The sequence below is a fragment of the Artemia sp. Qi Xiang Cuo genome, chromosome 3 (genome assembly GCF_049724085.1).
Source record: "Artemia sp. Qi Xiang Cuo chromosome 3, ASM4972408v1, whole genome shotgun sequence".
NCBI classification, from domain to species: Eukaryota; Metazoa; Arthropoda; class Branchiopoda; order Anostraca; family Artemiidae; genus Artemia; species Artemia sp. Qi Xiang Cuo.
The window spans coordinates 74,125,742-74,147,742 of NC_142796.1; the positions used below are offsets into that span (position 1 = coordinate 74,125,742).

Genomic DNA, 22,001 nt, shown 5'->3' on the forward strand with positions numbered 1-22,001 from the left:
GGCTATACCATTTATCCAAATGCTTTTTATCATGAAGCATTCCTTGTTTATGTAAAAAAAATTTTTATGTAAATTTATTTTTTTATGTAAATTTATTATGTTTTTTTTTTTTTTTTACGTAAATTTATTTTTTATTGCCTAATTTTCATGGTTTCAAAACGATTCTGCAAAAAAAAAAAAAAAAAAAAAAAAAAATCAAGTTTCTAGCATGTATAGAAATGTTCAAAGATTCAATCACATAAAAATAAATTCAAGTCTGCAGCTGTGGCTGCAACCTAGTAAAGAGCGCATCATGACCCATTGTAACTGGAACTTTAAAAGGGTGCTTTAAAAAACTGTCAAGTGACGAAGAATCGCCATTTGAATCTGATTCAGGAACGGCAACTTCTATTTCGACTAATCTTAATAGTAAGATTTTAGTGCAAAAACAAATTTTATGGGAATTTCGAAAAAGAGCCAGAAGCTCCTCAATAATGGTATCGGGTTGAATTGAAAACTGCATCATTGGGATCACATTGGTCGTCAATCCCATATTAAAGAATTACAGTCCGCCAACTTGAACGACAAAGAAAATCACTGTTTCGTATGGTAAGCACTGATGTGCCTGTTCTTTTTTTTTTTCAGGGCTGATAGTACGGAATAAGTGGTCGTAGAATTCTGGGAGAGAGCTCATTTGAAAGGAAATTGCCATATCTAATGTTTTTTTGTTTGTTTTTTCTTAAGTTACAAAAGAGATCATGTCAAAGCAAAATGACATAGAATCAGCAGCTTTTTTTTAGTCCCACTCCCCCTGACACATTGAAAAACCGCTGTAATGTGTGATTTTCTGCCATTACGTGTCACAAAGGAAAAATTGTTGCTCGAAGAGAGTCAAAATGCAAGAGAAGGCAAATTATAATGGAATGTTTCGCTTCTTCATGGCCTTAAACCATAAATAGGAGGTTTTTACGCCCTCTTCTTTCAAAAACGGCTGTAAAGAGTTTTATAGGGCTTCCTTCAATTGTGCATCCGTGATTTACCTTTCCCATTCAACAAATATTGGACAAATATTTAAATCAATCTTTTTCACTATTTCACTAAAGTGTTTTTTCTTCAGTCTTCGTTGAACTTCCTTGCAGTGATGATTCTGGGATTATTTTTAATTTTAATTTAATGGTTACGTATTTTATTGTAAAACTCATTTTGTATCTATCTTTACTCTCCTGATGGTGCTCTTGGCATCTGATCTAGAATCTTGTGGAAATGCTTCTCCCGACGTCAGCTTATGTCAGTTGTCAGAGTTAGTCAGCCACTTCTTTGAAGACGTCTTTGAGGTATTCACTAGTTCCTTCATTATATTATATACAGTACGGATATCTCCCTGTTTGGTGGCCATTTAGGCTGTTTCAGCTACATTTATTTTTTTTTTACTATTAAGTAAACTCACAGAACTGAATCAAGGCTCTGGGCACAAAGGCGTATTTTGTGTTTTGTTTGAATCACAATCGTACAAGGATTCTCAGTCTCTATGATTTGGCCATAAAGTTGTAGCTGGAATGTAGGCAGGCTTTTTTTTCACTGATGAGCTTGAAACATGTATGGCAAGTAGTATTGACCTATCCGACATTAAGGATATTTTTTTTATTTTTTTTTCAGAGGATTGAACACTTCCACTGTCTTTAGCCCAAAAGTATCAAGATTCTCCAGAATCTTGTGCCAAGAGGAAAGGGTGTATGCTTTTTTCAGAGGTGTATGCCATTTCTAAGCCCTGCCTATCTTCCACGGAAATGTGCCCGGGTTTGTTGGAAATTAGTTAATTAGGTCTCTATAGCTATTGAGACTTTGCCGAAGAAATTTGGACCGCTGACCTGTACGATACAGGTGCTAGTAGGAGTTAAAATGTCATAGTTTTGGTGTCTTTAATCTTATCAAGGAGCTTGACTTCTAGACACTTTCATTGTCAGACAGGATGGCTTTATCCTAAGGTAATCCTAAGGGTAAAAAATACTGGGGTCTTGTCTAAGGTTATGCAAAGATTATAATCTTTGAGCAACACCAACAAAACCCCAACCCCAACAATTGTCATTTAAAACTAGCAAAAGAGCTTTCTTTTTGCTTCTTTGTCAAGCAAAACCCCTCGTTCAAGGGCTTTTTGTCAACCCCGTCTGCTTGGTTTGCTTACTGCGATTGTGACCTTGTGCCTTTGGTCTCCTCACTTTCTGTTGCCCTATTTTGCTCGGTTCGCTTGTTACCGGTGAACCGGTGACAGCTAGGGCATGTGGCCTTTGCATGATGTAACCATGACGTACCACAAGTCGAGTTATTATGGACTTGTTCCTGTAAATTTCTTTGGTATTTCTATAGTCTGTACAATTTTATATTTCTAGCTTTATTAGCTTAGCAGATTTTTACTGTACACATTAAGAGAAATAAAGCCAGAATATCTTTCTTAACTATGGCTGTTTTACAAAGCGGTAGAACATTCGGCTCCCCATACTCTGGTCCTTGTTTGACAAGCTAATTCTTTTTTATTGATGTAGCTTCGTGTAGCGCAGACCTATCCATCAAGCTTTGGGATTTCACAACCTACGATTGTATCAAGACATTGCATGGTCACGATCATAATGTAAGCAGTATTACCTTTGTTCCTACTGGAGACTTCCTTCTCTCTGCCTCGAGGGATAAAACTATCAAATTTTGGGAAGTAGCTACTGGGTAAGTTTTTTTTCTTTTAAGTTGGGTAGGGATCTTCTTGAATTGCCTCAGCTTTTAATATTCATTTTACCATATAATCCTACATTACTTGATGAAAACATGGCATAAAGCACATACCCGGCTCAGAAAACATTTAATTATGATGGCTGTAACGTTGTATACTTTTGTTATCTTTACCATTGTATACCGAGAATTATACTCACCAAAGAGAATGGGTAACTAATAAGAGTGGAAACTAGCGCTAGTGTTGGCGAAAAACATCAAGGTCATCTAGCGTTTGGCGAGACTTGGCATTTTGTCAAGCTTCGTAATCGTTTTTCTGTCAGGAACTGAGACAAAACACTTATTACTTACACTAATTTCACCAATTACACCACTTAAATTAATTATTCTCATTGTTACACTGAAAAAAATATAAAGAAACACCAAACGCTAGATGGTGTTGATTGATTATTTGCCGACACTAGAGCCATTTCCCACTCTTATAAGTTACCTATGCTCTTTGGTTGTCACTGCTATTTTTAAGTTTTTAGATTTAATGATTTTGAAACTGTCATTTTGATGAGAAATTATAAACTAGGTTATCAGTATTTGTCCATTGTCAGTGATGTTTAGCTCTCGAGCAATCACATTGAAACTTGCGCGACGATTTGCAATGTAGCGTCACATTGAAATACAATCTTATGTAGCTTTATGTTGTTTTTTTTTGTCTTCAAGGTTTAATAAAAAGACACGTAAAAAAATTACACATTTATATTATTTTTGACACTGGGTAAAATCCAGGCCGTAATTTGAATCAATATGAAATTGCTAAAATGATGAAATTCAACTGTTGAACTTTTTCTGTGATTAATATATAGAAAAATATAACTTTTAATAAATGTTCTTTATTTTTCCATAAATGTTTGTTATAAATGTCATATGCTATTAAACTTCATTTCTAACTTAGTTGTTTGCAGTGGCGTCATTTCATACTGAACTAAGGTGGTAGGCCGAGTAACCTCTGTTGGTCCCGTAAAGTGGCCGGCTCACAGGTTTGTTTAAGAGCAGTATTTCTTTCAGTGGTGCCTCTCCCAAAATTGACACATTAAACAGTTCGTAATAGCGAACTGAAAAAAAATGATTCGTGCTAATAGTAACCGAATCTCTAAAAAAGTAGTTTTGGAGAAATATATCATTGGGAGCGCAATAGGATTTCGTTACCCATTGACCTTAGCTAGGTTTAATCAGGCTTAGTGTGAAAAAGAATCTCATTTCTAGCAGTTCTGTGAAAAGTCTCATCGGAGCCAACTCACTTTTAATAATCATGGCCAATGGGTCTATCCCCGATCATTTCGGGGATAAGTATTTTTTCCACCAAATAAGGATTCCCAAGTATATGGTGATAAGTGAAGTTATAAGGCAGTGGCGTATCCAGGATTTTGTTTCGGGGTGGGGGGCTGTCAGTCTATCTTTTTATAGCAGTCATGTGAGCAAGAAAATTATCTATCATATGGCAAGATTTCAGGTGGGGGGTATGGGGGGGGGGTATCTAGGTAAAGAAATGAAAAGTATACACTTGTCATGAGTATTTCTAGTTGTAGACTTTGTTTGTTTTAGAATGGATGACAAAATTTTGCCAACAAAGTCAGAATTAAAAAAAAAGTTAGAAGCACTGAGAGTTTCTATTTTGGGCGAGTAGATGTTTTGGAACTGCCACGAAGCGGCAGAATTTAGAAAATGTAAAAAAAGAACTGCATTATTCCTTATATTTGCCTATGGGACCCTTGTTTTAGAGAACCAAATAAATAAAAAATAATATTATATCAAAGACAATTACCCAGAATTTGGTTTCGGAGGGGTGGGGGCCTCAGTCTACCTAATATAGCAGCCATGAAAGCAAGAAATGTATTGATATTAACATTGTTTACAGAGGATGAAGCACAATTAAAGTTTAAAAAACAGAATCAACTGCACTTAGAGAAACGAGCAACGAAAGACGACCTAATCTCTCACAGACACACCCGCCGGTCTTTTTTGGCTGCAAATCGATCAAAAACTTGGTCAGCCTTGTCCTGGATATCGTGGTTCAGGTTCATGTGAGCTAGTCCGTTCAGACGCTCCTCGCCCGTTGAGCTCCGCAGATAGGTTTTTAATTGCTTAAGACAGCTAAAGTTCCTCTCAGCAGAAGCGGTAGTCACTGGTAATGTCTGAAAAATTGTCAAAAGCCTTTGCGTTTGCATCGCATGACGCAAGAGTCGAAGCAACAGTTGATGGTTTCTCAGACATTCCGAGCCACTTCTGTTTTCAAAGGACTAACTCACATTCGAGCGCATGTCTATCCCCGTGAAAACCCTCGTAAACAGCAACAGCGTTCACAAATTCATTAATATTTAATGACTCGCTGTTAGCTGGCAAAAGCCTTCCGATTTTGAAAGATGCCTCCTGATGGCGCAAAAATCTTTGATCAAATTCTTCAATAAGTGAAGCAAAGTAAGGTTTGAACAATGACTTGCGATAAAAAACCTTGATAGACTCATTATCGTTGATGGACTTTCGGCGGATAGACCTTGGAACAGCCGGAGTCACATTTAACTCTTGTGCAAGCTCATAGGCTTTCTGAAAAATTGTTTCAAAATTATTTTGTTTTGACTGCAGTAAAGTATCAGAACATAGCTTAACATGCCGACAGCACTCAACTAAGTCTAAATCTTCGGCTTACAGTGCCTTAGAGACAGTGAGCATTATATCACTTACAAACTCTAGCATAGCCATCGTGAACATAAAACTAAATTCGGTCGCTGCTGAAACCAGCGCATTCGCTTTTGAAATAACTTCCGTATCGCACCGTATGCTACCAACTATTTCCTCAAGTATCGAAATAATTGCACAATGCAAAGACATAAAAACTAAAATGCAATCGTGACACTCCACCCATCTTGTTTCGCACGACTTCACAAGCTTCCTCACAGGACTATCGTGAAAAACGACAGCGACCGCTTCTACAAATATATTGGTTCTTTTTGGTGAGGATGATAAAAATTATATAATCTGCTGTATAGTAGCAAAGGTTGACTTAACAAGTCCTACCCTACAAGTTTTACATAAAGCCAAATTTAAGCTGTGCAATGCACATTGGGTGTAGATCACATGCAGATATTTTTTCCTAATGTCTGCCTGTGCACCAGAATAGCAGCCTGACATGTTGCTGGCCCCATCAAAACCAACCCCCACAAATTTTTCCATTTTTAAGCCAAACACAATGCATTGGCTGATGATTTGTTTCGCTACTGCAGAGCCGGTGATATTTCCGCAAACAGAAAACCCGAGAAACCGCTCTTCAAGTAAAGCACGAGTTTCATATTAGTATCTAGAACTAACTAGAACTAATTAAGCTTGTCAGCATGTTTTTCAATAACTGTACAACGAACCTGAAGAATCCTTTGACGCTATATGCTGATGACTGCAAGCTCCTAGGACTGGCCCAGAACGACCTAAATCTATCAACTATGCAAGAAGATCTGGACAGACTATCTAGATGTTCATCAGATTGGTGTCTTCAGTTCAATGCCTTAAAATGTAAAGTTCTACATCTTGGACGCATTAATCCAAAACTTGCATATCACATAGGAGACGCCCAGCTTGAGGCAGTCAGTGAGGAGAAGGACCTGGGGGTTATTGTTGACAATGAGCTGGACTTTCACTGCCACACACGAGCTCAAGTTGCAAAAGCAAACCAAGCCCTTGGCCTCATAAAACAAACTTTTACCACCAGGAAGTTAGGAGTTATTACAATACTGTACAAGCTATTTTTTGTCTTCATCAGAAATGTCGCATGACCTTAGCCTCTCTGTTCTATAAGATGGATATGAAAGTATTTGAGAGTATCCAAATAAGAGCAAATAAGCTTATCTCTGCATTCCAAGACAAATCTTACGAGGAACGTCTCACCTTACTCAAACTCCCTACCTTAGTATACCGTAGGAAAAAAGGAGACGTAATAGCAACTCGTAAGTTGCTAGAAAATAACCTATTAAGTCATGTCTTTTCCCCGTCCTTCTCACTACCACAAGAGGACACACCAAGAAGCTGCAGGCCCCCCGTTACATCAAGCGAGAGCGCCAATAGTTCTTCTCAGTCCGTTCTGTCCCACTCTGGAACAGCCTATCCAAAGCCACCGTCCAATCTAAAACTCTAGATGCCTTCAAGAAAGGAGTTGATCAAGACTGGGGCAACGCCGAATGGAGGCTGAACTGGGATGTCAAATCATAACCTTGAAACACCACCAGCAAGATTTCTACAGGAGGCTCAAAACCACCTTATCTCGCTGGACATGTAATTTAAGGTAATTTTCTTTCTTTCCTCTCATATGACCTTTCCGTTTCAATGCTTAGCTTACACTGGAATTATAGCAGCGTTTGAAACTTCGAATGAACTATCGCCTCTTAGTCCGATTCCTTATTGCAATTCATTCATTGCAGAGAAGCTAGTGCTTATAGCTGCGGGGGTTGAATAGTGAGAAAAATTTCTTAACATCTTGTTTGATTACAGGAGGCGATTGCACGTTTGATGATAAAATAATAATATAAGCTTGCTGGACAAATGGATAGCCATTTAAGAAGAAATGAAAAAAAGAACAGGTGTTGCAAATAACTTAAAAGCGTGAATATTTCGGAACTTACTATATTGGCACTTAAAAAAAAAGAAGAAAAGAAATTTCGGGGGGGGGGGCCCTGGATACGCTACTGTTATAAGGTATATATTCCCATAAATTAGAAAGATTTACGGACGTGAAGAAGAAAAAACTATAGAATGCTTTCTATTGTTTTGTTTTAATATAGAAAGCATTTGTTCTTCGCTGATTTTAGAGCAGTCTGACTTCACAATTATGGCAGCCTTTGCTGCTGTTTTCTTTTGCTTTTGTGCACTGGATAAATGGAAACTCGTTGAGAAATCAAATTAATCAGCTGCATCAAAACTCACTAAATCAAATAAATATGTTGAATGATTGCATAGAACTTTCAGTAAATATTGATGCATATTGAATGATTCACCAGCTCGCGTGGATTCCGTTTCCTTGCGCCGGCACGAATTCATACGGATCGGAAGTGACTCGTGAATCTGATGACCGAAAGTTCTATGTCAGATTGTTAATGAAGTGTAAATGTTAATGGAATTAAATTAGGAATGGATTTATTTTAATTTGGAGTATTTTGTGTAGCCGGAATCTCTGTTTCTAAGTTCAAATCCAATCAATAGCGATTGTGGCAACTAATTTGAACCTCTCTTAAAATTTGGGGATGGGATGGGGAATTGCCCTAGCCCTCCCACTTAAGTTACGTTGGTCGCTGATCTACTGGTTGTTTGCTATGGAATTCATTTCGCTTTTTAGTTGTAGTTATACCTTTAATGATGCGTGGATAACTATGTAATTTACCTAATGATATTTTCTTTCAGTTTCTGTGTAAAAACACTATCGGGACACCGTGAGTGGGTTCGAAGTGTCCGGGTCTTTTCTGATGGATCCCTGATAGCTTCATGTTCCAATGATCAAACTGTCAGAATTTGGGTGATGTCTACCAAAGAGTGCAAAGTAAGTCATTTTCTTGACTGTATAAGTAAAGTGGTTTAAATTATTGACTTTAAGCACGAGTAAAGGTCAGATGTGCAAGATTGTTGATAAATACGTGTTTTTTTTTTTTGTAAAACCCTTAGGTTGTAATTTAAAGTTAGTAAAATGCTATTATTTTCCGCTGAATAAATTCACCTACTGTACATTGCAAAGTAGATCCCAAATAGCTCTAATCTGTCGTTGTATTTCAGACATATGATTGTATATTTTTATCCTCTTTTCCTAGGGTGAAAATGACTCGTATAGCTATACAGGAATTAAAAACATGGGCAACCGCCCCTGATCCTGAGAAACCCTCTGAGCATCATTAAGTGTTGGACGCGCTAGCTAAGTTGGTTTCCTTCAACTAAACACCTTTACGTTTCTTCTGTGGAAATGCTCCTTTGAAGAATTTTCTAATGACTATCCTGCAAAGTCGTAGTGACGAGAATAATCGTCGTATCTAAACTTGTATTGCTAGCTTGCACCAGGAAACTTGTATGTGGAAAGGTTTATCGAATCTCCTCTTCCAGCAATCAGTAGAAGCATAAAACATCCCTACCACCGCCCCCTATGTGATTTTATCCGTTTAATAAAATGATCCAATTCCTTTGATGCCATTTTGCAAAGCAAGAACAACGCTTCTAGACGTAATTCCTTTACTAATGTCCTACAGGATAGATATGAGAAATCCTGGACTGTCTAAATTCAAAGCGTGTTTGTGACTACAAGGTACTAAAGTGACAATAAAAGCGCATAGATTCATCGTTAAAATGGACCATTTCCAGAGGTTTATATATATATATATATATATATACCTCACTCCCACTTCCCAGTGGTACTAACATCATTACCTTCCAAATTAAATGTTGCGTATGTGTGCAACCTACAATTACTAACAAACAAATTTAACAACTTCTACCATATCGATTAATCCTTAAGTTTGAGGTATTGAAGTTGAGCAAATTTAATTTTACGACATTCTGTAAAATGTACCATTTCTTGTCGCCTCAGCCATTTTACAGGGTGCCATTCCATGATCGGACGCCTCTTCCACGTTGCCTCCAAAATTATGAAAATTTAGCAAAAATACTTTTTTGCCCCAAAACCTCACTGTCTTTACTTGCTAGTGCCCGAAATTTACCCAAATGGAAAAACCTTGTCTTTGAATCGTCATAAACAGTAATAAATTTAACGGTTATATAGTGCTTTTAATTCTAGAGCTGATTTTAAAGTACCAACAACATTAAAATGAAAACATTTTATGCCTTTTGGCCCATCTTAGGTTTATTCATTCCTGAAAACCGATATTCTCTAAGATTTTTCTTTTGGTTTTTTCAAAATTATGTAATTTTTGTTTAGTATTACTATGAATAGCCATAAAAATAACGTGCAAAACTAATTGGTTAAGTTTGGATACGCCTTTGTGCGTTAAAATTCAAACGTCAACAATGTGTTTATTCCCAAAAACAGTTGTACCTTCAAAGTACAGCTACACCTTCTTTAATTATTTAGGGTCATGTGCGCTTCGGTTATATTTTCTGATTCTATACCTGCGTTTCTTTTATTGTAATTGGCGCCCGCTACTACCGAGAACCTCATAACTGCAGACGGAGGTATTTTTTATTCAAAATTAAATTCGTCCCTGTGTTCCTGATGTTTTCAAAAATACATACGGCTGTGTAAATTTTCACTTTACAAATTTAAACACCAGAATTCAAATCCACTGTCCTGCTTACTTTAAGGGTATAGACTCTTAAAGTTAGATGATTAAATGTAAAACCCGAACATACGGTCATGAATGTGTAAAACCAATTGAGTTTGTTTAAACCGACGATAAAACCTGGTGAGTTCGGTTCATTATTCCTTTAAAAGGAACTCAGATATTTTATACCTCTGCAGCAATTGGTAATCTTCCCTACTGTGTAAATTAGGTGCTAGTTCAAGAATGAACTGACAAATATTTCATCTACGCTGGCTGACTTTCAGTTATGTTATAGTGTTGGAGCTTGACTCAATTTAGTACTGATGCAAAGTTTAGTTTAGGTTAAAAATAAAAAATAATAGTCCACATGGTTGGTATAGTTAACATTTTGTTCATGATTGCTGTGAAAGGAACTTGGACATCTTTAGACCCTTTAGTAATTGGTACCGCATAACTTAGACCCTAAGTCAATAATGTATGACAAATATTTCATCTATGCTGGCTAACTTTCAGCTGTGACGGAGTCTTGGGGCTTGACCCAATTTAGTACTGAAGACGCAATTTTAGGATTTTATCACTATAGATATCTGTTCTATGAGAGATGCAAAGTTTAGCTCTAATTAAAAATTTAAAAAAATATATATAGTCCACATGGTGGACTAATATTTTAACATATTATTATTTAACATTTTGTTCGAGATTGTTGTGAAAGGATATCTCTAGACCCCTTTAGTAATTAGTAATACCTTCCCTACCGCATGAATTCGACCCCAGGTAAATAATGTACTGACAAATATTTCATCTATGTTGGCTAAATTTCAGCTATCTTGGAGCGTTTGGGCTTGACCCAATTTAGTGCTGAAGACACAAATTCTAGGATTTTACTACTATAGATACCTGTTTCATACAAAATGCAATGTTCAGCTTTAATTAAAAGAAAAGGATAATAATAGTCTGCATGGTTGCTGTACCCAACATTTGGTTCATGATTCCTGTGGAAAGAACTTGCATATCTTTTGACCCCTTGAATAATCAATAATATCTTCTCTACCTTGTGAATTAGACCTTAGACCAAGAATGTGTCACAAACATTTCATCTATGTTGGCTAACTTTCAGCTGTGATGGAGTCTTGGGACTTGACCCAATTTAGTATTGAAGGGTAACACGAAATTTCTTATGTGAAAATTCATACCCGGAATATTCGTACATGAAGTTTTATATATAAACTTCATACACAGAAATTTTGATGTATAAAAAATCATACATTGGGAAATTTAATATACGAAAATTTATACACGGATATTCAAACAATTTATTAAAACATGAAAGATAATTTTTATTTAAATGATATGATATTTAATTACAATTACATGTGCAAATTTCATTGCAACCCAGCGAAGATAGTCTGTGGTGGGTAAAGTTCCGTATTCCTCCATGACATTTTTTAGACACTGAGAATTGTGGTGATAAGACTTTTTCTGTGAATCCTGTTGACCCGCCATGTATTGGGACATTCGGACTTCATTCAATGATTGGTCTAGTTTTATACTGTTAATTAACTTCCAAATGGATGAATGTTCGGCTCCAACCCTGGAATGAAATCCATGATGCCAACCTTCAACAAAATTGTTTGTCCTTGCAATGCCTTGATTGACTCTATGAAAGCAATTCTATGATTTTGTTTCATATCAAGAGTCACGCATTCCTCCAAGTCGGCTAGCACTAATCCATGTGTCCTCAAAGTAATTGATGAAAATGTCAAGGCCTTCTAATTCAGCATATGTAGCCTCTTGAACCAAAATTTCAAAGAATGAAATGACATCTTCCACTGGAACAAATGCAAGTACTTGGAAACATTTCATTTGGCAAGCAAATTCTGGGTCTTCTTTATACTTGCTGGAAATCATGGGGGAATTTTTCTCCAAATGGACTGCCCAAGGTGGAATAGACTAACTCTGCTAACTCTGTTAACTCTGGCTAACTCTGTTTCTGGAAAAGTACTTATTATTGCATTACGAGCACCGGTTTCAAAGTCCGTCATAACGCCAAGTGGCTGAAGATTCAGATTCAAGATTGGATATTCGGATTAAATTCTTTTGCTTCATAAATCGGAAGAATGATTATGATTTCCATTATTAAAAAAAACTTCAAGTCCTTTTTTGTGAACTTGGCCTTTGCACTTAAACTTTTGGTCCTCCACGCATAACCAATTATTAACATTTTCTCCAGGCTTTTTCAAAACATACCTAAATCCATCGTGAATAAGATAGTCTTTGCCTCGGTTCCCTTGAACAAAAGTAAGTGGCATGATAGCAAATCTGTACAAAAAAAATTAAACTAAATATACAAAAACTATAAAAGAAAGTTTGTTGATAAAATGTTTAGATGCTGTCTAGCAGAGGGTAGAATAAAAAATATTGTAGTCACAGTGTCTGGAAAATAACTTACTCTAGCTGGGGAAGCCTTTATCCGATAAGTATGCATTCTGGTTATGTATTGTTGAGTGATGTTTATGTACTAATCCTAGACTTTGACATTAATGTGTCAGCTACCTTAACGTTGTTTAAACGTTAAGCCTTATAAAATGCTCCAAATCGAAAAAATAGATAACAGTTTTTCATATATGATTTTTGTCCAGGTATGATTTTTCATATATCATATTTCTCCATGTATGAAATGTCGTATATGCTAATTCTTGTGTATGAATTTTCGTATATGTAACTTCCATATATGAAATTTCGTAGAGTCGTACCGAAGACACAAATTCTATGATTTTACTAGTATAAGATACCTTTTCAATAAAAGATGCAAAGTTTAGCTTAGACTAAAAATATCAAAAAACAGGCCACATGGTTGGTCTCGTTGACATTTCGTCCATGATTGCTATGAAAGGAACTCTGAAAGGAGGTTTGTAGATACATCTAGTATCTACTAATATCTTCGCTATTGTATGAATTAGACTCAAGTTCAATAATGTACGGATAAATGTTACAGCTATGTTAGAGTGTTGGGGCTTAACCTGCTTTGGCACTGAAGCCAACCATTCTAAGATCTTGTTACAATAGACATCTGTTCAATAAGAGATCAAAAGCGCAGCTTCGATTAAAAATCAGAAACAAATAGTCTACCTGATTAGTTTTTGCTAACATTCTTTGAGTTAAAGAAATATAGTGGTAAAATAAGTTCTGGGATTGTGTGATAGGAAAATAACAGTCTTTTAATACCTTTGTTAGTGTTTCAGACTATCGTAAATTTATGCTACATTACTTTTGTAGATGGAGCTACGAGACCATGAACATGTTGTTGAATGCATTGCTTGGGCCCCGGAAGCCTCTGTTGGAGCGATCAGCGAGGGTGCCTCCACCGCTGGTGGAAGTGTCCAAATCGACAATAGGCGTGGAAATTATGCCGGTCCGTTTATTGCATCTGGATCAAGAGATAAAACTATTAAGGTAAAACATTTTCTTTGGTTTCTATTTTTGACTAAAGTCGGAAAGGTAGGCAGCATGATCACCGATACAGTCTCCTTCATCTGAAAAATTTTTGTAGAAACAAAATATGCGTAGTGGAGATAGATTCTGGCTACACGAAGTTATACATCAGTTAATATACAAATAATATACATGTAGTTCTAAAAAACATCAACTGTGTTCATGATTTATTGAATGCGTCTTCAGACAAGACAAGGGCCATGTTCGAGTGAAAGTTTAATGAATATTTAATTTTGCGTTGCTATATGATACAAAGCAATGTTGCGTAGCCGAATGACAACGAAAGGAAAAAAGTAGTATCTTGTAAACGGGGAGCCTAGATAATTTGATTTTTGGCCAACGCTGGCTCTTTCTTAGGGGAATAAAAATTCTGCAAGTTTGTACTCAGAATTGAAAAAAGGGGCTCTAATACCCTTAGTCTAAGGATCAGCATATAAAGGTTTTTAAATATGCACTGCCTGATTATCCAGCATATGATCGTCTGACAGGCTCTTTTGGCCAGTGCTGAATCCGGCGTCGCTTAGGTAAGATGATGCTGCGTAGCCAAGAAAAAACAAAAGTGAAAAATGGTAGCGTGTTAGTAATCGGACTATGATAGATTATATGCTGTTTTAGGCAACACTGGCACTTTTAAGAGCAAGACATTGATAAAAAAGAAAAAAGAGTTGTATTACCTTAAATATTAATACCAAGTAGTTGAATTTTAGGATATAATAGTTTTAGACTTCAAGTATCTAATACGAAAGCTTCTGCTTTTATCTATTATCGAAATGATCATTTGCGGCTCTCTGGCACCGTCACCTGCCATAATCAATTTGTTTTCGCGAAAATTTAATCGATATTTAGGATTCAATTCGATGGTATTGACTTAGTAAAGAGCGGTATACCTTCTGTTTTTTTCAGGGGGGGGGGACTTTTTACAGAGCGAATGATCATAGAAACATGGAAGGTAACTCACTTGATTAGAAATTGAAAGTTGTGTTTCTTTATTGACGGTTACTAGTAGTTAGAAGGCAACCAGAGCTAAGTCTTGACTCTATGTACAAACAAACTAAGTCCTGACTTTGTTCAAAATCGAACTAATTCAAAGTTATGGACTGGCTCAGTGTAAAACGAGGTAAGTTCTGCCTCAATGCAAAAGAATGAGCTCCTGACTCGGTGCAAAATCAATTAGGTCTTGACTCGGTGCAAAACAGGGCGAATATCTAGCTAGGCGCAGAAGCAAGATAAATCCAAGCATGGACTGGCTTGATGCAAACACGAGCTAAATCCTGACCTTGTGAGCGAACAAACTATACTCTGACTCAGTGTAAAAACAGGCTAAGTCCTGAGTTGGTGAAGGAGCTAAGTCTTGACTGAAGTGTGAATAATAAAAATATTTCATTTTAAACTCGTTTTCAAAATGGACTAAAAAGTAGAAAATAATAAAAAAAATTTCTGAAGATTCCATGGATATAATTGAAAACGAGGGGCGCAAAACACATTAGGCTTTATGTAACAAAGACGTTAAGCAAAGTTATAAATGCATGAATGAAAATAGTCGGTGAGTTGTGGAAAACAAGTCAAAAAGATCAAGTTATATAGGGCTTAATCTGTTTTGCGCCCCTTGTTTTCACTTATATTCAAAGATTCTCGAAAGAATATTATTTCATACTTTCTAGTCTATTTTGAAAACGTTTTTTTAATAATTATTATTCTCGACTTTTTATTCTTCTCTAAGAAAAATAATTGTCTTAGACAAGATCTGAATCAAGTAATCTTGCCACAGGCAAGAACCAGGTCGCACAAAATAGTATTTGTCTTATAGTTGTTCCTATACTCAGTCCCCCATTCATGTTGTTTTATTTATGCAAGGGAGAGTGTACAAGAGGGAAGAATTTTGATGTTGTATTATTTCTCTTTCATGAAAAGTGCATGTATTGATAAGATTCGTAACTAATTGCACACTCGGGGGAGGTCGAAAAATAGCGCACAAATTAAGCGAATTTATGTTGCAAAAGTGCCAAAATTTATGTGACAAAAATACATGTCTATGAGTTGCGGAAAAACGAGTTAAAATGCGTCAAATCCAAGTTTGTGCTTAGTGCTTCCATTATTTTAATTTTATAAATTAAAAAAAAAAAACTTTCCTAAAAATAAGTTTTTCAAAGAAAAGTAAAGGCCATTTTAAACTTAAGCTCAGCAGATCCAATTAATTGTTAAAATGTAAACTAAAAACGACCAGCAATTACTATTAAAGAATGAAAATAAACCCAAAACGAACAGAAATTAAATAAACAATCATAAAAAAAACATACAACAAGTAATAATATAAATAAATAAATAGACCTTAAAGCGAGTAATGCTTAGATTGAATATGAAAATCAAGCTTAAAACGAAAAAAAATATTTTGCTATTGAAGTATAAATGAAACTTAAACCGAACAGAAATTAAATAAACAATCAATGCAAACAAACATACAATATATATTAATGTAAATGAATAAATAAAATCTTAAAACGAGTGAAACTTAAATTGAATATGCAATTCAATCTTAAAACGAACAAAAACACTAAAAACAAGAGTTTGGGTATCGCCTCCTTCTCTCACTGTAAAAGTCTAGATCCTACTGCGTCATTGGCGCTTTACTGAAAACCAATTTTATTACAAATATTTTCTTTTGTACTTAATATTGAAAATAAACATTAAAATTATAGTAAAATTTTGAACTGATGAGCTTTCAGCAATTAATATCATTATACATCAAATTTTCAGTTTAATTTATTAGGTCTTTCTAAAGTTGTTCAAGACATAAAGGCATATAGTTTCACTGCAAACAAGAGTTTGGATACTGCCCCCTTTCTTAACTGTAAATAAAAACTAAAAGCCCACTGCGTCATTGGCGCTTAACCAAGCGAATTATATTGCAAATATTTTCTTTTCCAGTTCTTACAGAATTTAAAATTAAAATAAAATCACAGTGAAATAAATTCTTTAACTGATGGATCTTTCAACAATTAATATCATACATCAGATATTCAATTTGATGTTTTTTATAATTTCCAAGACTGTTCAAGACGCACATAGTTTTCAGTGAAGCGCCAATGACGCAGTAGGTTTTGGACTTTTACAGTGAGAGAAGGAGTTTTTATTATCTGGTGTTTGAACTATTTTTAACAAAATGGCTGTCTTAAAATTTTTATCGGATGGGTTTCTGGGAAAAGGGTGTGTGTGGGGGGGGGGAATAATTGCCCTTTTGTCTCATTTGACTCTTTAAAAGTGAACTAAAACTTTCTACTTTCAATCAAATGAGCCCTCTCTGAAGTTTATACGAGCATCCTTTCTATAATAACCATATATACCCCAGAGCATAACTTACAACGCCTGTCCCTGGGCCTTGGGGGGTTGTGTCGACCACGGAATTTTAATATCTGATGTTTGAAATATTTCTAACAAAATGGTCACCACAAATTTTTATCGGATGATTTTATCCATCCGATAAACCCAAAAGCGTGGAGGGCGGGAAGGGCTAGTTGCCCTCCGATTTTTTTTACTCTGAGAAAATGAACTAGAACTTTTAATTTCCATTCAAATGAGCCCTCTCTGAAGTTTATACGAACATCCCTTTCATAAGGACCATATACGGACCCAGGACATAGCTTACAATGCCTGCTCTCCGGGCCCTGAAGGGTTGTGTCAACACCGGAGTTATTGGATAATCTGACCTTTGAATTATTTTAAAAAAAATGGCTATCAAAATTTGTATCGGATGGGTTTGGGGGGAAAATGGTGTGGGGGGGGGGGGTTACTTGCCCTCAGATATCTTTTGACTCTTAAAAAGTGAACTAGAACTTTCAATTTCCAATCAAATGAGTCCTCTCTGAATATTATACGAGCATCCCTTTCATAAGAAACATATACGCCCCCAGGACAACACTTAAAACGCCTACCCCCGGACCCTGGGAGGAGGGGCTGTGTTGGTGCCGGAGTTTTTGTTATCTAATGTTGAACAATTTTTAAAAAACTGGCTGTCACAAAATTTGTAGCTGATGGGTTTGGGGAAAAAAGGCGTGGGGGGGGGGCTAGTTGTCCTTAAATCTCTTGAGTTTTAAAAAGTGAACTAGAACTTTCATCTTCCAATCAAATGAGCTCTCTATGAAGTTTACACGAGCATCCCTTTCATAAGAACCATACATGTCTTTAAAGCATAACTTAGAACGCCTTCCCTCGGGCCCTGGGGGGTTGTGTCGACACCGGAGTTTTTCTTATCCGACCTTTCAACTATTTTAAACAAAATATCTATCTCAAAATTTTCATCAGATGGGTTTGGAAAAAGAAGGCGTGCAGAGGGGGGCTAGTTGCCCTCGTATCTCTTTTGACTATTAAAAAGTGAGATCGTACTTTCAATCTAATCAAATGAGCCCTCTCTAAAGTTTATACGAGCATCCCTTTCATAAGAACCATATATGACCCAGGGCATAACTTACGACACCTGCCCCCAGGCCCTGGGGGGTTGTATCGACAACTGAGTTTTTGTTATCGGACTTTTGAACAATTTTTAATTTAATGGCTATCTCAAAAATTTTTACCGGATGCATTTGGGGGAAAAGGGGCGTGGGTGGGGCTAGTTGCCCCCCAATCCTTTTGACTCTCAAAAACTGAACTAGAACTTTCAATTTCCAATCAAATGAGCCCTCTATGAAGTTCTTACTAGCATCCCTTCCATAAGAACCATATATTCCCCCAGGTTATAACTTAACACGCCTGCCCTCGGGCGCTGGGGGGCTGTGTCTGCCCCGGGATTTTAGTTATATGGTCTTTGAACTATTTTTAAAAAAATACCTATCTCAAAGTTCTTATCTGATGGGTTTGAGAAAAAAAGGGCATGGAGGGGGGGGGGGCTTGGTGCCTTCCAATCTCTTTTGACTCTTAAAAAGTGAAGGGGAACTTTCGATTTCCAATCAAATGAGCCCTCTTTGAAGAGGCTCATTATACGAGCATCCCTTCCATTAGGAACCATATATGCCCCCAGGACATAACTTACAACGCCTGCCCCCCGGGCCCTGGGTGTTGTTTCAACACCGGAGTTTTGTTATATGATCTTTGAATTATTTTTAACAAAATAGCTGTCTCAAATTTTTTATCGGATGCATTCGGGGAAAAAGGGTGGGGGGCTGGTTACTCTCCGATAATTAGAACTTTCAATTTCCAGTCAAATCTGCCCTCTTTGAAGTTTATACGAGCATTCCTTTAATAAGAACCTTATATGCCCCCAGGGCATAACTTATAACCCTTGCCCTGAAGACTGTGGGGGGAGTGTCCTTCTCAAAGATATAATTTACAGAACTTTCAACTACTTTGAACAAAATAGCTGTCTCAAAATTTTGATTGGATGTGTTTGGGGAAATGGTGGGTGTTTGTTGCCTTCCAATCACTTTTGACTATTAAAAAGAGCACTAGCCATTTCAATTTCCAATCGAATGAACCCCTTTTGAACTTTCTACGGCAACGATTTCTATAAAAAACCTTATATGCACCCATGGCATAACTTACAACCTTTGCCCTGAGGGCTGTGGAGGGTTGTCATCCTCAAAGACCTAATTTACAGAACTCTCAACTACTTTGTAAAAAATGGCTATCTCAAAATTTTTATTGGATGTGTTCGGGGAAAAGGTGGGCGTGAGAGGGGGTTAGTTGCCCTCCAATCACTTTCGACTATTAAAAAGGGAACTAGCTCTTTGAATTTCTAATTGAATAAGTCCTTTTTGAAGTTTCTACGACAAAGATTTCTATAAAAAAACTTATATGCCCCCAGGGCATAGCTTACAACCCGTGGCCTGAAGGTTTTAGGGGGAGTGTCCTCCTCAAAAACATAATTTCTATCTTGAAATCAACTACGTAGAACAAAATGGCTATCTCAAAATTTTGATTAGATGTGTTTGGGTACATGGTGGGCGTGGAAGGGGTGTTAGTTGCCTTCCAATCACTTTTGACCCTTAAAAATGGCACTAGAACTCTCAATTTTACAATCGAATGAGCCCTTTTTGAAGTTTCTACGACGACGCCTTCCATATGAAGTGCCTCTGGGGAAAAAAAAATAATAATAAAAAATTGGAGCCGTATGGCGTTTACTATAGGCAACCCTGTAGCGTTGCCTCTGATTAGTATTATTTTGCAGAAAGGTAGGCAGATAGGATCTGAAATGGAAAAATGTAATTATTGTTAAGCTATGTATGGTTTTGGGTACAAAGTCCTTCCTTTGTCTCTCCATGTCCCCCCCTCCAACCTACTGGTTCAATTATCCAAGAAAGAGCATTTTTTCCTGTCGGTCCGAAAGTACTGTTACCGTCTATTTGTTACTGGTTATTTCTAACGGTGATTTTGGTATTTTCTTTCCAAGTCTGGGAGTCGGGAGAGGAATAGCTTTCTAGCTGGTTACAAAACTAGAGCTCATTCTTTGCTGCTGTCCTAATAATGGTATTAGAAAGTTGCTCCGGGGCAAGAAAATAAACATTTGAATGAAAACAGAGAAAATTTTTATGCTGACCAGTAATTTTTGGTGAGCCGATCAAGTTCTATGGCATCAGTGAATCCTTTCTTGAGATACAGTATTTTAAGAATTTAAGAAGCTGACGGCTTCATTGTTGAAGTGCATATTGGAAAAACAAGAATCTGTTAATGACTCAGTCTTGAAACGACCTACGCTCTGATTCGGTGCAGAAACAAGCTAAGGTTTCGAGTTAAGGAGTTTTGTTTATAATAAAGTAAAGAGGCACTTGACAACAAAAAGTAACAAGAAGCACTATGCTTGAGTTTTTATAGGAGACTCCGAATATATAATAACATTCATTACATAAAACCTCATAGTGATGTTAACAGATGTAGGACGAGTTAGTTTAAAACAAACAGAATGTATCCACCTTAAACTGCTTGAGAGATTGCCAAAAACAAACTGTTAGGAAGGTCAATAAGGAGCATCAGAAGTCGTAGCATCTCATGCGGTGGTTTCTTAGTAGTCTACGAAAGATTAGCTGACACTTGGCTAATAGTTACCCTTGGCTTGCTAAACTTTGAATTTACACGTATATTATCAGTTTAAGTGGCTTTATTCTATGTAACTCTAGTGCATATTTTTCCTGGGAGAAACATGCGAAAACTGTGCATCAAATCACAAGAACTATGGCATATCATAGGCACCGCAATAGTTCTAGCGAAGTAAAGAACAATATTGGCACAATGTATTATTTATTTTTTTGTTTCCATACCCGGGCACTTCGTATTGAAGGGGTTGTCTTAGAAACTTCCAAAAAGGCTCATTCGATTAAAAACTGGCGTGGCTAGTGCCCTTTTTAATAGTCGAAAGTGATTGGAGGGCAACTAGCCCCCCCCCCCACGCTAATCATTCCCCCAAACACATCCAATCAAAATTTTGAGATAGCCATTTTGTTCAGCGTAGTTGATTGCCAGATAGAAAATATGTTTTTGAGGAGGACACTCCCCCACAACCCTCGGGGCAAGGATTTTAAGTTATGCCCTGGGGGCATATAAGCACGATGTTGGCACAATGTAATATTTATTATTTTTTTCCTTTAAAGCAGGGCTCTTGGTATCGAAAAATTTGTCGTAGAAACTTCGAAAAGGGCTCATTCAATTGGAAATTGGAGTGGCTTGTGCCCTTTTTAATAGTCGAAAGTGATTGGAAGGCAACTAACACACCTTCCACGCCCACCATTTCCCAAAATACATCCAATCAAAATTTTGAGATAGCCATTTTGTTCAGCGTAGTTGATATCGAGATAGAAATTATGTTTTTGAGGAGGACAGTCCCTCACAGCCTTCAGGGCAAGGGTTGTAAGTTATGCCCTGTGGGTATTTAATGTTTTTATAGAAGGCGTTGTCCGTAGAAACTTCAAAAAGGCTTATTCAACTGGAAATTAAAAGGGCTAGTGCCCTTTTTAATAGTCGAAAGTGATTGGAGATTAACTATCCCCCCCCCCCCACGCCCATCATTCCCCAAACACATCCAATCAAAACTTTGAGATAGCCATTTGGTTCAGCGTAGTTGATTTCCATATAGAAAATATGTTTTTGAGGAGGTCACTCCTCAACAACCTTCGGGGCAAGGGCTGTAAGTTATATCCTTGGGGCATATAAGCACGATGTGGGCACAATGTATTATTTAATTATTTTTCCTTTAGACCAGGGCACTTCGTATCGAAGAAGTTGTCGTAGAAACTTCGGAAAGTGCTCATTCAATGGGAAATTGGAGTGGCTTGTGCCCTTTTTAGTAGTCGCAATTAAATGGAAGGCAACTAACATTCTTCCACGCCCACCATTTCCCGAAACACATCCAATCAAAATTCTGAGATAGCCATTTTGTTCAGCGTAGTGTATTTCCAGTTAGAAATTATGTTTTTGACGAGGACACTCCCCACAGCCCTCAGGGACAAGGGTTTTAAGTTATGCCCTGAGGTTGTATAAGGTTTTTATAGAAAGTGTTGTCGTAGAAACTTCAAAATAGCCTCATTCGATTGGACATTC

The 22,001-nt window shown here is 36.8% G+C and overlaps 1 protein-coding gene across 2 annotated transcripts in view; it reads left to right on the plus strand.

Moving 5' to 3' along the window:
- The window catches only part of Lis-1 (LisH and WD40 domain-containing Lis-1), a 120,574-nt gene that overhangs the window by 83,584 nt on the left and 14,989 nt on the right, over positions 1 to 22,001 (plus strand). For both annotated transcript variants that reach the window (XM_089086560.1, XM_089086559.1), the window contains 3 exons: positions 2,520 to 2,694; positions 8,131 to 8,266; positions 13,266 to 13,442. In XM_089086560.1, coding sequence (XP_088942686.1) covers positions 2,520 to 2,694; positions 8,131 to 8,266; positions 13,266 to 13,442 — 488 coding nt within the window. The remainder of the gene's footprint in view (positions 1 to 2,519; positions 2,695 to 8,130; positions 8,267 to 13,265; positions 13,443 to 22,001) is intronic.